Source organism: Chinchilla lanigera, unplaced genomic scaffold (assembly GCF_000276665.1).
Source record: "Chinchilla lanigera isolate Chin_1 unplaced genomic scaffold, ChiLan1.0 scaffold00014, whole genome shotgun sequence".
In the NCBI taxonomy this organism is placed as follows: Eukaryota; Metazoa; Chordata; class Mammalia; order Rodentia; family Chinchillidae; genus Chinchilla; species Chinchilla lanigera.
Window position 1 is genome coordinate 31906901 of NW_004955415.1, and position 14113 is coordinate 31921013.

General features: G+C 55.1%; 1 protein-coding gene across 2 annotated transcripts in view; it reads left to right on the forward strand.

Moving 5' to 3' along the window:
- Positions 1-759: 759 nt before the first annotated feature.
- Mast1 (microtubule associated serine/threonine kinase 1) overlaps positions 760-14113 on the forward strand; it is a 28110-nt gene continuing 14756 nt past the window's right edge. Inside the window, exons 1-10 of one of the 2 annotated variants that reach the window (XM_005381034.2) lie at positions 760-915; positions 2294-2382; positions 2759-2834; positions 4538-4616; positions 7050-7210; positions 7495-7570; positions 7699-7908; positions 9598-9699; positions 9776-9908; positions 9978-10045. In XM_005381034.2, coding sequence (XP_005381091.1) covers positions 833-915; positions 2294-2382; positions 2759-2834; positions 4538-4616; positions 7050-7210; positions 7495-7570; positions 7699-7908; positions 9598-9699; positions 9776-9908; positions 9978-10045 — 1077 coding nt within the window. In that variant the 5' untranslated portion in view covers positions 760-832. Of the gene's footprint in view, positions 916-2293; positions 2383-2758; positions 2835-3137; positions 3335-4537; positions 4617-7049; positions 7211-7494; positions 7571-7698; positions 7909-9597; positions 9700-9775; positions 9909-9977; positions 10046-14113 lie in introns of those variants that run through there. The other variant, XM_005381035.2, reaches the window with a different exon arrangement.

Here is a 14113-nt window from a genome sequence, read left to right on the forward strand (position 1 = left end):
CTTCACTTCCGCGTTAGCTCTATTTAGTGCCTGTCTGCCCTTCTAAATGCTCGCCCCAAAGGACAGGTATTTTTATTTGCTTTATTCACGGTTCACAAGATAGGATGTGGCATATGGTAGGTGCTCCAGAAATATATTTTCAAATAAAGAGTCCTGGTTCTCCAGGCTTGGTGGTTCAGGTTTGTAGCCCCAGCCCTGGGGAGGCTGAGGGAAGAGGATTGCCGTGAGTTCAAGGCCAACCTGGGCTACCTAGTGAGCTTGAGTTCAGCAGGGGCTACATAGCAAGACCCTGTCTCACACACACACAAAAAAACCCCCACAAACTCCTGGTTCATTTGCACAGATATGCAAATGAGGATGCCAGCTCATTAGCCCTGTCTGGGTCCCTTCAGAGTACTTGATCCTGTGTTGGCCCCTGGGGAAGGGACCAAGGCAAGGCCAAAGGTGAAGGTGACCCTGCTGACCGGGGACCATGCCCCACCGCCTCCGATCCTGGAGGAGCGAGGTGGCTTCATAGGAAGCGGTTACGGGTCCGCGCTGATCTTCATCCTTTTCTCCCTTTCTCTTCCAGAAGGATTTGCCCCTGCCCCGGAAAAGCAGCAGGTGAGCTCTGGGGGCTGCTGGGCCAGGCGGGCTCCGCGTGGCGCGAACGCGCGGCAGCGCCCCCTCCCGGCGGCCGGGCCGCAGGGCGCGCGCTCCCCTCCTCCCCTTCCCCTCCCCTCCGCGTCCCCTCCCTCCCTGGCCGCTGCGGCTGCAGCCTCCGCCCCGCGCTCGCTCCCCGCGCTCGCTCCCCGCGTCGCCGCACCTGCCACCATGTCGCCGCCGCCGGGTCATGTCTGACTCGCTCTGGACCGCGCTTTCCAATTTCTCGATGCCCTCCTTCCCCGGCGGCAGCATGTTCCGTCGCACCAAGAGGTAGACCCCGACCCCGACCCCGACCCAGACCCCGACCCCGACCCTCCACCCCTGCCCCTGCCCCCACCCTGGGTGCTGCAGCAGGGCGGGGCCGGGATGCTGCCTCCGGGCAGGGTCGCGCGTGGCCCCCCGCCAGGTTCCGGGGCCAGGGGTGGGGTGCGCGAAGGAAGGGGCGCCGCGCGGGGGGCGCGGGCGCCAGGCAGGGCTGCGGAGCCTTTGTCTGCGGCGCTGCGGGTTCGGCGGCCCGGCCCGGAGGGGTTGGGCCCAGACACCCGCGGAACAATGGCCGCAGCCCCCACGCCGGTGCTCAGGGCGCGGATCTGCTCCGTCACTGCGGCCGGGGAGGGAGGGGGCCGCAGGGCTGGGGGCTCCGCTTCAGGAGCTGGGATCTTGCGAGCAGGAGGAAAACGGGGGTCTTTTTCATAGCACCGACCCCCCCCCCGACACAGCCTTACACTGAAAATAGTGGCACACAGCGTCACACGGGACATGATGTCACACACATGCACACACACATCAGCCCTAGTGGCCCAGATACGCCGGCAGGCGCCACGCACACCCGGCGCTGCAGCCCGCCGTGCGGCGGCCACCGGTCACAGCCTTGCACACCCAGACTCGGGAACCAGCACTGCGTAGGACTGTGGACTGTCGCCACAGACGCAGCCGTGCCGTCCAAGTGCACACGGCAGTGTCACAACACAGATGTCATCCTTAGATATCTCATCTGCAGTGTCGCTCGGACACCAGAATAAACGGGCCAGAAACACGCGAAGTCACACCTGATCACACACTGGGAAATCAGACATGGCTGCCCGCTCAGGCCTGCCCAGGGTCACGGGGTGTTAATGTCGCCCGCAGACGTGAGACCAGGACTTGCACACACTCAGGATGCTGCACAGCGACACAGACACGGAGCACAACTCATGCGTCATGAACATGCCATAGCACACGTCGTCAGGGACAAATCAAGTTCCGCACCGTGTCATACAGACACGCGAGCTGTGTTGCACACGATGTCACCTTTGGATGCAGCCAGTGTCACACAGTGGATGTCACGTATGGATACACACCCTGCGTGTCACTGTCAGACCCAAGGACACAGACTCTGGATCCCCAGAGCAGGGTCACCATGGCTATGACATCGAGAGACTCTGCTCCACGGGGTACACATCATCTGCTCTGGGGGAGTCTCCCAGGCAGGCTGCATGTGTGCCCCTTCCACACACAGCATGATGAGGCCTCCTCCTCCACGCAGGCCTCGTGAGGCGCTGCCCTGCTTGCGTGGCTGGAAGAGAATGAGGCTCTGAGAGGGGAGCGTGGCTCATAGGCCCAGGAGCTCAGCGGCCTGTCGTGGGCCCCCTGCCTTATTTTCGTGCAGCTGCCGCACCAGTAACCGGAAAAGCCTCATCTTGACCAGCACTTCACCCACGCTGCCCCGACCCCACTCGCCGCTTCCAGGCCACTTGGGTGAGACAGTTGGGGCGGTCCTGGAGGGTGCGGACCAGGTTAGGAGGCGTGGCTAAAGCAGGGGGTGTGGCCATAGAGCAGGAAGGGGTGAACCTGGATTGGACAAGGGCGATGCCACACACGTGGGTGTGGTCAAGTCAACAGAGCAAGGGCTTCGGGTGAGCAGAGGCTCAGAGGATCTGGATCGGACTGGGGCAGGACAGGAAGGAGGAGCCATAGGTGAAGGGCGGAGCTAGAGTCAAAGGGGGCGTGGCCTACCCCAAAGCCGACTGGACCAGAGTAAGACTGCTGCCCTTTGTCACCCACTTTGGGGATCAGAGGCCTGATGGGATTACCCTCAACCCTACACCTAAAGCACCCCCTCTTTCCACCACAGGTAGCAGTCCCCTGGACAGCCCCCGCAACTTCTCCCCCAATACCCCTGCCCACTTCTCCTTTGCCTCCTCCCGAAGGTGAGTTCCTCCCCAGGGCCCCAGAGCTCTGTGTGGACCCTCCCCACCCGCCGTCTGGGCCGCCATCTGTTCTCCTCCTAATTGCACCCGAGCTGGGGCCTGAGGGGACCGAGAGTGGCTCCTAGGTCCCCGAGGGGAAGAGCTCCCAGACTTCAGGGTGGGACTATAGCAAAGCGGGGCCAGTCGCTGATGTGGAATAGGGAGGGGGCGGGGCCTCCTTGCCGCGGAGAGAAAGCGCCTGCGCTCTGGGTCCGGGGTCTCTCGCTAGCCTTGCTTGCCTGGCCGGGCGTTTCCATAGCAACAGGACAGGGTAGCGGAGAGGAGATGCGCAAGCGCAGACAACACGAAGCCCATCGAGGACGGTCCCTAAAGTGCGGAGGGTGGCCAAGGCTATTTCTCAAGGTCCAAAGAGGAGGAATCTCAGGTTTCCCTGAGGTTCTCTGAGCGCTTCTGGAATACCATTCCATGAATTTTGCGGGGGGGACTTTGATGAAATTGGGGTAGGCGGAGAGGTTCTCTACTGTTTTTTTGAGAAACTTTCTGGGCTTACACTGGGGGTGGGCCGGTCTCCTCTTTTGAACTCTGTTCATTCTAAAATCTGTGTTTAAACACTTGCTATGTCCTAGGAGCTGGACATCAGGGGAGTCGTGCATCCCGTTTCTACTTGCTGCTTGGGGTGGGAGAGGCAGGACAGAGAATGGGACCACCGCAAAACACTGCGGCGTCGCGGGGCCGAGGGGACAGAGGGCAGTCCCCGAGGAGGGCGAGCGAGTCTCCTTGCAAGCGTGGGGTTTAGCTGAGGGCAAAGGGCGTAGTAGCCTGGCTCTAGGGTTTGTCCTCTGCGTGGTGAAAGGGCCGAGCCCGGACACGCTGGGCAGGAGCTAATAGGGTGTGCGTCTGCACGACTGCCATCTGTGTGCTAGCAAGGATGTGTGAGCTTGTGACAGCGTGCGTGTATCCCTGGGCGCGTGCCTCGGTGTATGTGAACCCGTGCGTGTCTGCAGATTTGTAAAGTGTGTGTGACTGAGACGCTGTAGGCGTCTTTGTGTTCGTGTGACTGAGCGTGTGGCCGCGTGGGAGTGAATGTGTGACGGCAAGGAAGGGCCCTGAGCGCGAAGATGCGCGGCACGTGTGCGCTGGGTGTGGGGCGTGCGTGCGTGCGTGCGTGTGATATTTGCGTCCCCGCGTGAGTGTCCCTGCTGAGAGGTCATCTGTGTGCGCTGGGTGTATCTGAAGTCTGGCAAAGTGTGACGGCCAGTCTGTGGGTGTGACCACTCTGTTCACACTCGCACCAGGGGTGTGGCTGTGAGCGAGGGTGTGCCTAGAGTGTGCGGACACAGGAGAGTGGGGAAGAGGGTGTGTCTTCGAGGAGGGGGTCTTTCTTCCCTGAGAAGATCCTAGGATTCCCGGGGGGGGGGCTCTGCTGGGGTCCCTGGGGATGACTTCTTTGGGTGGCTTCTCCCGTCCCTCGGGGCCCCTCTGCGGGCTTTTTTGATGTGGGGAGGGGTACAGGAACCTCATCCTTCCTCTGAGACTCTCGTGCCAGGCTGAAAGGAGACCTTTTTTCTTCCGGAGTTACATTAGAGTTCGATTGTCACTCCCCACACCCTGCCCGGGCCGTGGCTGGTGACTTAATATCGGGCCCCAAGAAATGGTGGCAGCAGCATGGCCCTGCAGGCACTGAGCACTGGGCTGGGTTCCAGGGCTGACGGACGCCGCTGGTCTTTGGCCTCACTCCCCTCCTCTGGCTATGGCACCAACACACCCAGCTCCACCGTCTCGGTGAGTGTGGTGGATGGGGTGAGGGTTGGGGACGCAGGGGCTTGAGGGGAGACTGGGCACCCACACGTCCCCACAAAGCCCTGCCTTCTGCCCTCAGCATGTCTCCTTGGGCGTCCTGCTCATTTCCAGCTTGACAAAGGGTGCCCAAGTGTGTGCAGCTGGCCAGGGCCAGGCCGTGGGCTTTGCCTGGAGTCCATTTCCTCACCGTGTGAACCAGTGACAAGCACCTGCCCCCTTCTCTGCCCTCCTCTCTGGTTCCTACTTCCCTCCAGCAGACAGGGATCATGGGCCGGTCACAGGGTAGGGTAACAGAACTCAGCTGCAAGGGGTCACCGGGAAAGGCTTTCTAGAGCAGGGCACATGGAAGCCAAGTCACAGGGTCAGCATGAGTTTGACAGGTGAAAGAGAGGGAACGGCGGTTTGAGGTGGAGGAACAAATGGTGGAAACGTTAGAGGCCCCAGAAGACTTGCTGCATTTGAAGCTGAACGTTGCCTTGTGTGGCTAGAGCTTTGTGATGGGGGCTAGAGGCAGAGGTAACCTGACATCCGGGCACTGGAGAAACTATAGAATGGCTGGACTTTGGTTGGTTTTGTTTTGGTTTTCCGTTTTTGTTTTTGTTTTTGTTTTTGCTTTTTGAGACAGGGTCTTCCTATGCAGTTCAGGCTAGCATTGAGCTCACTTTTGTAGCCTAGGCTGGTCTCGAACTCACAACAATCCTCCTGCCTCAGCCTCCCCAGTGTGGGATTACAGGAGTGTGCCACCATGCCCATCTGGTTTTCCTTTTTGAGACAGGATCTTGCTATGTAGCCTAGGATGGCCTTGAACCCTCAGCAATCCTTGTGCCTCAGCCTCCTGAGTGCTGAGATTACAGGTGTGCATCACTGTGCTCTACTGATTTATGTTGTTATATCAAAATTTCAGTAACTGTGATTTCACAAGGCAGAGATAATGTGCCCTGAATTTTGTGTGAGGCAGTTGAAGTAGCACACACCTCTAATCCAAGCCACTCTTAAGGCTGAGGCAGGAGGATTGCAAACTCAAGACCAGCCTGAGAAACTTAATGAGACTCTGTCTAAAATAAAATAAAATAAAATAAAATGAGATGGAGATGGAGCTCAGAGGTACAGCATTTGCCTATTGTGCTTGAGGCTCTGGATACAGCCCTCAGAACTAAAAAAGTGTGTGCGCAAGTGTGTGTATGTGTGTGTGTGTCATGGGCACTGAACCCAGGATCTCACACATGCTAAGCATATTTTTTCCCACTGAGATACACCCAGTCCCTAAATTTTTTTAATACATGAAGGTGGGATGGGGAGTTGTAAGCAGGGGAGTGAGTGATGTGATATTTTAAAAGATCGTTCTGGCTGGGAGTGCTGGTACATGCCTGTAATCCCGGCACTCTGGAGGCTGAGGCAAGAGGAGTGCTTTGAGTTCAAGGCTAGCCTGGAGTCCATAGCAAGACCCTGCCTCACAAAACAAAACAAAACAAATAATAAAATAAAAAGGTCATTCTGACCACAGGCAGCATTGTGTGGACGTCACTGTGCCCACACTGGTGATGGGGGGGGGGTCTGTGTCTGTCCTAACTTTGTGCCGAACCTGCTCACCCAGGGTCCAACCAGAGCCAAGTCCCTGTCCTTGAGGAGTACACAGCAATAGAGACATAGGATGTCAGGAGGTGAAGCAGGAAGACAGTAAGACACAGGAGAGGAGCTGGGTACCATGGGGCAGGGCTGTATCCCCCATTACTTGGGAGGCTGAGGCAGGAAGATCACAAGTTTGAGGGCAGTCTGGGTAACTTAGAAGACGCTATCTCAAATAAAATAAATAAAAGAAGCTGGGTACGACAGGAAAAGGAGAGAAAGGACAGAGGAAAAGAAGGAAGGAAGGAAGGAAGTCAGGCACGCAGGCAGGCAGAGAAGACTTGGCGGAGGAGGACCTGTGCTCCCCAGAAGGGATGATGCAGGCAGAGAAGCAGCCAGTGCAAAGGCCTTGAAGCAGGAGACTGCCTCGCTTCACGATCCACAAGGAGGCCAGTGTGCAGGACAATCAAGGCAGAGTGGAAGCAGGTGACAGTAGTGTCACAGGGCCATGAGCTGCAGGATTTTGTGGGAGGGCCAGGAGGGAGGACTTAGATGTTTACTCCAGGTAAGGTGGGAGCCTTGGATGGTTCTGCACAGAGGGAGGATGACTTGACTCCAGTTTGACCAGGCTCCTCTGGCCATATCCAAGTCCCCATCTGTGACTTGTCCTATCTGCCTGTCTGGCCAGGAGTCCCACCCAGGCCCCTGGGATCTAAGACCCCTAAACCATGAGGCCCGGATGCTGAGGCCCAGATGGTGGCCCTGCCTGGTGGCACATCCTCTCCCAGCTCTAGCCCAGTGTCCCTGACGGGCTGTGGCGGCTCTGACCCTGCCCCGCCTGCCCCCCAGTCCTCCTGCTCCTCCCAGGAGCGCCTGCACCAGCTGCCCTACCAGCCCACGGTGGATGAGCTGCACTTCCTGTCCAAACACTTCGGCAGCACCGAGAGCATCACCGACGAGGATGGCGGCCGTCGCTCCCCTGCCGTGCGCCCGCGCTCCAGGAGCCTCAGGTGGGGCTGGGCCCGGGGCCACGCTGGGGGGGGGGGCTTATTTTGTTTGGTTTAGTTTGTTTTTTTGAGACAACGTCCAGTATATAGTCCAGACTATCCTTGAACTCACTATGTAGCCCAGGCTGGCCTCGCACTTGCTGCGATCTTCCTGCCTCAGCCTCCCAGTGTTGGGGTGACAGGCGTGCACCAACATTCCCGGCTGAGGTCTGAGGATTGTGGATGCAGGGACCCAGAGGCCGGCTCGGAGGGGGGCCGCTGTACAGGACCGAGTTCTCTCCTTGCAGCCCCGGCCGCTCCCCCTCCTCCTACGACAACGAGATCGTGATGATGAACCACGTGTACAAGGAGCGGTTCCCCAAGGTGAGGACGGCGCCCCCTGGTGGCCGTACCAGGCGATGCAGCCCCGCGCGCACCCTGGTGGCCGAGGAGCGCAGCACCCTGCGGATCCTGCCGGGCTGAACAACCCTTGTCCTCCTCGGTCTTTCCAGGCCACCGCGCAGATGGAGGAGAAGCTGCGCGACTTCGCCCGCGCCTACGAGCCTGACAGCGTGCTGCCGCTGGCCGACGGCGTGCTGAGCTTCATCCACCACCAGATCATCGAGCTGGCCCGGGACTGCCTCACCAAGTCCCGTGACGGGCTCATCACCACTGTGTACTTCTACGAGCTACAGGAGAACCTGGAGAAGCTGCTGCAGGATGTGAGTGCGGAGAGCCGCATCTGCACCCAGATGAGACCCGGGCCCTGCCGCAAACAGGGAGCCCCACCACCGCCAGGCGTGGTGTGGGGCTGAGGATTCGCAAGGAGACAGGAAGGACGTGGTCCCTGGCCTCGGGCTGGGAGAGGCGGGGATCTGATCTCCCTCTCCTCCTTCAGCTCTTTACTCAGATGCCCAGTACACAGTAGGTCCTCAGTAAATGGTGGTTGAATGAATAGACAAAAGTCAGGCACGGTGGTGCTCGTCTGTCATCCCTGCAGTCAGGAGGCTGAACCAGGAGGACCACTATGAGTTTGAGGCCAGCTTGGTGCTGTAGTGAGACCTTGTCTCAAAAAAACCAACAAAAAATGAATAGACGAATGAAAAAAATAAGATCATGCCCCTTTCAAGGCAGTGATCATGGACACTCACTCTGTGCTGGGTCCTGAGCGCAGTAAAGATGTCCCTGCCTGGAGATGTCTGGGAAACATGGGCATCAAGGACCTGATGACGTCTGCAGACACTTAGGACTGTGGAACAGAGGGACCAGGCTCCTGGGTGGGATGTCAGGGCTCCTTTGTAAAGTCCAGGAAGGTCTCCCTAAGGATCTGACAATGACACTGGGGCAACAATGACAAGCAAGAAGTGCAGTGTGGAGAGAGCTGGAGAGAATTATGCTGAGCAGTGGGTGCAGTATGTGCAAAGGCCCTGAGGTAAGAAGAGAGCAAACCCCCCAGCAGCGTGGGAGCCACATGATGGCACTATGGAGAGCAAGTGGAGCTGGGAAAGAGCCCAGGAGCCAGTGTGGGGCTTTTAGACTCAGGCCCAGCCCAGTCTTGAAGGGCAGCAGGTTAGTGTTGCTTTGAGCTTTGGTGTCAGGTCTGGGTTTCAGTCTGTATTCTGCCATTAGGCCCACAAGATTCAGAGTGTGGACTTCAGATGGTCTAGGTTTACATTACCTCCTGTGCGGCCTTTGCCATACTGTGGAACCCCTCTGTACCTGAGTTCTTTAAAAAATGGGATTCTATGGTGGCTGTTGTGGTGCATGTGCCTGTAATCCCAGCACTTGGGAGGCTGAGACAGGAGGATCATCACAACTTTGAGGCCAGCCTAGGCTACATAGTAAGTTCAAGGCCAACCTGAAGTACATACACAGTGAGACCTTGTCTCAAAAAGAAAAGAGAGAGAGAGAGAAAGAAAGACAGAGAGAGAGAGGGATTCTGCTGGATGTGGTGGTACACAGCTGTAATCCAAGCACTCAGGAGGCTGAGGCAGGAGGATCTCTGTGCGTTCAAGACCAACCTGGACGACATGACAAGAGCCTATCTCAAAGAAACAAAAACAAAATACAACAAAAGAAGTTGGGCCAGTCTGACCTTGAACTTACTTCGGTCCTCCTTCTTCAGCCTCCCCAGCACAGGGATTACCAGTGTGCACCACCACAGCTGGCTAGGGCTGATTTAAAGCTAAACTGAACTGGTGACAGTTTGAGGACTGTGCTTGAATCAGAAGACTGATTCTTCTTATTTATCATCCTTCTCATAGTTACCATGATTCTTCTTACTGTGGTCCTGGCCTCGGCTTTCTCACTTATACAATGGGACAGTACTACTAACTCACGCCCTACGGGCTGGGATGGGCCCTGGCTGGAGCTGGCAGCCATGGCTGTGATCTTTTGTGTCCCCACCCCAGGCCTACGAGCGGTCTGAGAGCTTGGAGGTGGCCTTCGTCACACAGCTGGTGAAAAAACTGCTCATCATCATCTCACGCCCCGCAAGGCTGCTTGAGTGCCTGGTGAGGAGGCTGGGCCGGCCAGGGGTGGCAGAGGGTCCCCCAGAGCCCCAGGTAAGCACCCCCTGTCCTGCCCCAGGAATTCAACCCAGAGGAGTTCTACCACCTGCTGGAGGCGGCGGAGGGCCATGCCAAGGAGGGCCACCTGGTCAAGACAGACATCCCGCGCTACATCATCCGCCAGCTGGGCCTCACCCGCGAGCCCTTTCCAGGTGCAGCTAGGGCTCCTGGGAACGTGGGGGGGTGGCCAAGTGCCTGGGATCATTGTCCCTTCCCCCTAGATGTGACCCACTTGGAGGAGCAGGACAGCGGGGGCTCAAACACGCCAGAGCAGGACGACCTCTCTGAGGTAAGACCGGGCCCGGTCCGCCCCCTGGGTCCTAGGTGGGCACTGATTGCTGTCTGCCTCCAGCCGAGTGGGCCTCACTTTCTGCATCAGTAAGATGAGATTAATTATGGTTCATCCTGTCAGGGTGTGGTGACACACACCTATAACCCCAGCACTCAGGAGGCTGAGGCAGGAGGATCGCAGAGTTCAAGGCCAGCCTGGGTTAGCTACTGTATTTCCCTGAAAATAAGACTGGGTCTTATAGTAATTTTTGCTCCAAAAGATGCAATAGGATTTATTTTCAGGGGATGTCCTGTTTTCTCATGTACAGCAGTCTACATTTATTACGTACAAGAACTACGTTTATGCCATCTTCTTTGGAGCATTGTCATGACTCCCAACCCCGAATTCCAGCCTGACTTTCTGGGGACTCCATTTCCATTGGCCCGACCTCTCGTGTCCAGCAGGAGATCTCTCCTGAAGCGCCCGGTTCTCGTCCCTGTCGCCTGCTCGCAGGGCGGTGGCCACACGGCTCTCAGGATTTTGTCCGGTCGGTTCCTCCCCCAAGTCACGGCCTCTGGCAGGTGGCTTCACAAAGCTTCCACCAAAGCGAGGGTCAGCTGAAGGCTTGGGAGACAGGCGGGGCAACAAAATGACGACAGCTGAGAATGAAGGTCCACATGAAAGTGACAAAAACCGGGCTGGGATGTAGCTCAGTGGCACAAGCTCCTGCCTGGCAAGCGTGAGGTCCTGAGTTCGATTCCCGGTAGCAAAAAGAAACAAATCCAGAGAACGTTTCACACCAGAGCATTAAGCGCGTGCCTCACAGCCTAGGAAGGGTTCGTAGGAGACACGGCGCGTCTGCTCCACACCCAGGGCGGGGGCCGAGCGCTGCGCTGCGCCTGCTGTCCCTCGCAGGGAGCCTCGTGCTCATCCTTGTGCAGCGATGGCGCCCGCTTGGGTGTTTGCAAACGCTTACCCATGACTTACGCCATCGTTTGAGTGTCAGTAACATTATTTACTCATACTTAACTATATTAATATTATTATCTTATAATTCAGTATTCCATCTGGCTGATGATCTTAATGGGGCGTTGTTTGGGGGAGGGGGCCTATTTTTTAGGTCGGGCTTATATTACAAGCACCCTTAAAAAAAAATCATACTAGAGCTTTTTTTCCAGTTAGGTTTTATTTTTAGGGAAATACAGTAGTGAGATTTTGGACTCCTTCCTCCCCACCCCGAACAAATAAACGAACAAAAACAAACCAAAGAAAGCAAATATCTGCGTGTGGTGGCACATGCCTGTAATCCCAGCACTCTCGAGGTTGAGGTAGGAAAATCACTGCGAGTTCGGGGCCAGGCTGGGCTACAAAGTGAGTTCAAGACTAGCCTGAATCACATAGTGAGACCTTGTCTCAATAAAAATTTAAAAAAAGAAAGAAAGAAAATAATAGTTGTTCATTTTTTTTTTTTTTTTTTCCTTTTTGAGACAGGGTCTCGCTATGTAGTACAAGCTGGGCTGGAGCTCACTTTGTGCCCAGGCTGGCCTTGAACTTGCAGTGATCTTCCTGCCTCAGCCTCCTGAGCGCTGTGATTACAGACATGCACCACCATGCCTGACCTTTCTGTGGACTTTCTGTCTGGCTTCTTTTACTTAGCTCAATGTCTAGGACTGTTTTTGTTTTTGTTTTTGTTTTTAAAGTGGTGACAACGTTTATTACAAAAAGCAAGTGATATTCCATGCTGTAATCCCAGCACTCAGGAGGCAGAAGCAGGAGGATCACTGTAAGTTCAAGAACAGCCTGATTTACATAGTGAGTTCAAGGATAGCCTGCACTACATAGTGAGAACCTGTCTCAAAACAAAAAACAAACAAACAAACCTACAAACCTAAGCATGAAGAGTGAGGGAGAAACTGGCTCTGCAGAGTAAACCTGGGCCAGGCTGAGTAAATGAGGAAAAAGCAAGATAAAAGTATACCCTGGACGGTGCAGGAGAAGCATAAGCATTTCCTGTCATGAGGAAAACTACAATAGCTGGGGGCTTTTTATTTCAATTAATTAATTTATTTTTATTTTTTGAGACAGTCTCTAGATATGTAGCCCAGCCTGGCCTTGAACGTACAGCGATCCCCCTGCCTCAGCCTCCCAAGTACTGGGCTCACAGGCCTACGTCACCACACCCGGCTCGCTTTCTTTTTCTTTTTCTCTTTCTTTTTCTGGCTTTCATGATTTCTCCGGGCTGACCGATGTTCCACTGTGGGGAAGGCTATATTTTATTTATCCAGCTTTGGTTACAAGAAACAAACCTCTTTCCCCCTACTCTGATACCACAGTTCATGCGTACGGCTTCTGTGACCCAGAGAGCCGTGGCGACCAGTCCTCATTAGCACACAAGCAGTTCCACCTCTGTCCCTGTCTGCCTGCAGACGCAGCAGACCCCACAGACGCAGGCCCGGTCCCAAGACTGTCCCCTGCCCCACCGCAGCCCCCAGCCACCACCACAGGTTTTCTCTGTGCTTCCGACTTACCAGCCATAAACCGAGGTCCCCACAACATGCTCCTTGCATGTGATTAATCTGTGTGAGCAGGCCGGGGATATAGCTCAGGGGCATAGCACCTGCCTGGCAAGCACAAGGTCCCGAATTCAATTCCTGGTAGAAAAAAAAAAATCTGTGTGAGCGACTCACTGGAAACAGCAGTGTTAACCAAATTATGACAAAGGATGCCTGGCATAGTAGCACAGGCCTGTCATCCCAGCAATCTGAGGCTGAGGCAGGAGGACCACATGTTCCAGCCCATCCCGGGCAATTTAGTAACTTAGTGAGAAACCATCTCAAAATGAAAAATAAAAAGGGCTGGGGATGTAGCTCAGTGCAAACCCTGGCTTCCATCCCCTGTATCGCAAAGCAAAACAAAACAAGACAAAAAGTACATAGGAAGAAGTATGTGGAGGAGCCAGTTATGGCAGTGCACACCTTTAAACCCAGCAAATGGGAGGCTGAGGCAGGAGGATCACCATGAGTTCAAGGCCACTCTGGGATACACAGTGAACTCGAAACAATCCTGCTGCCTCAGCCTAGAGAGTGCTGGGATCACAGGCGTTCACCAGCAGGCTTGGCTATTTTTAGTTCTTGGGCTGGGGGTGCCAGTCAGGGGCCGGCTCTTCTGTAGCACAAGTGAGGCCCTAGGTTCCATCCCCAGCTCCAAAAAATAAAAGACGGAAGCTCTTTTGTCCTCTCCTTCTTATTCTCTTTGGAGGTGCTGGGATGAAGCACAGGGCCTCCCAGGAGCTATGCAAGTGCTCCCCACTGAGCCGCACTCCCCGGGATAAGTGGGATGCTAGCTCCTAGTGGGTAACACTGGCTTGGCCTGAGAACTGCCCCAAATCCTCTCCTAGTCCAACCACACTTTGGCAAGCTTTCCAGATGTCTACTGGAGACTGCGCCCTTAGTGGCCACAAGGTGTTTTCAAAATCTGGACTTGGAGCTTGGCATGGTGGTGCACACCTGTGATCCCAGCACTCAGGAGGCTGAGGCAGGAGGATTGCCATGAATTTGAGGCCAGCTTGGGTTCACAGGGAGTTCAAGGCCAGCCTGGACTACATAGGAAGACTCTGCCTCAAAAAAATTAAAAAATGAAGTCACCTGTGTCAGTTTGTTTCCTTGTTCCCGCACACTGATCCACCGCACACACACACGCACACACCTTTCCTTCATACATATTTAAAAGAATCTCACTCTGCAGCCCCTTTGTGTAATATTTTTAATAGGTAATCAAACGACGTCTCTCAAAGTTCTTAAAATATTTATGCGTAATTGTTCTTGGTGGGATTTGTCAGTTTCACTCAGTGAGCCTCGTTAATTGAGTGATTCAAACCTTCCATTTCCCTTTTTGTTCTGCCTGATTGACCTACTACTTCCTGTTAAATCCTTGTTTTGAGCAATTTCCTGTAATTCTACCAGTTTTGTGTCAGATATTTTTAGCCTACATCATTAGGATTATACAAGTTCAACATTTTGATACCTCACAGATCTTTTTGCAGAATACCTATGTAATTTTTTTTGCTTGTTTTTTTTTTTTTTTTTT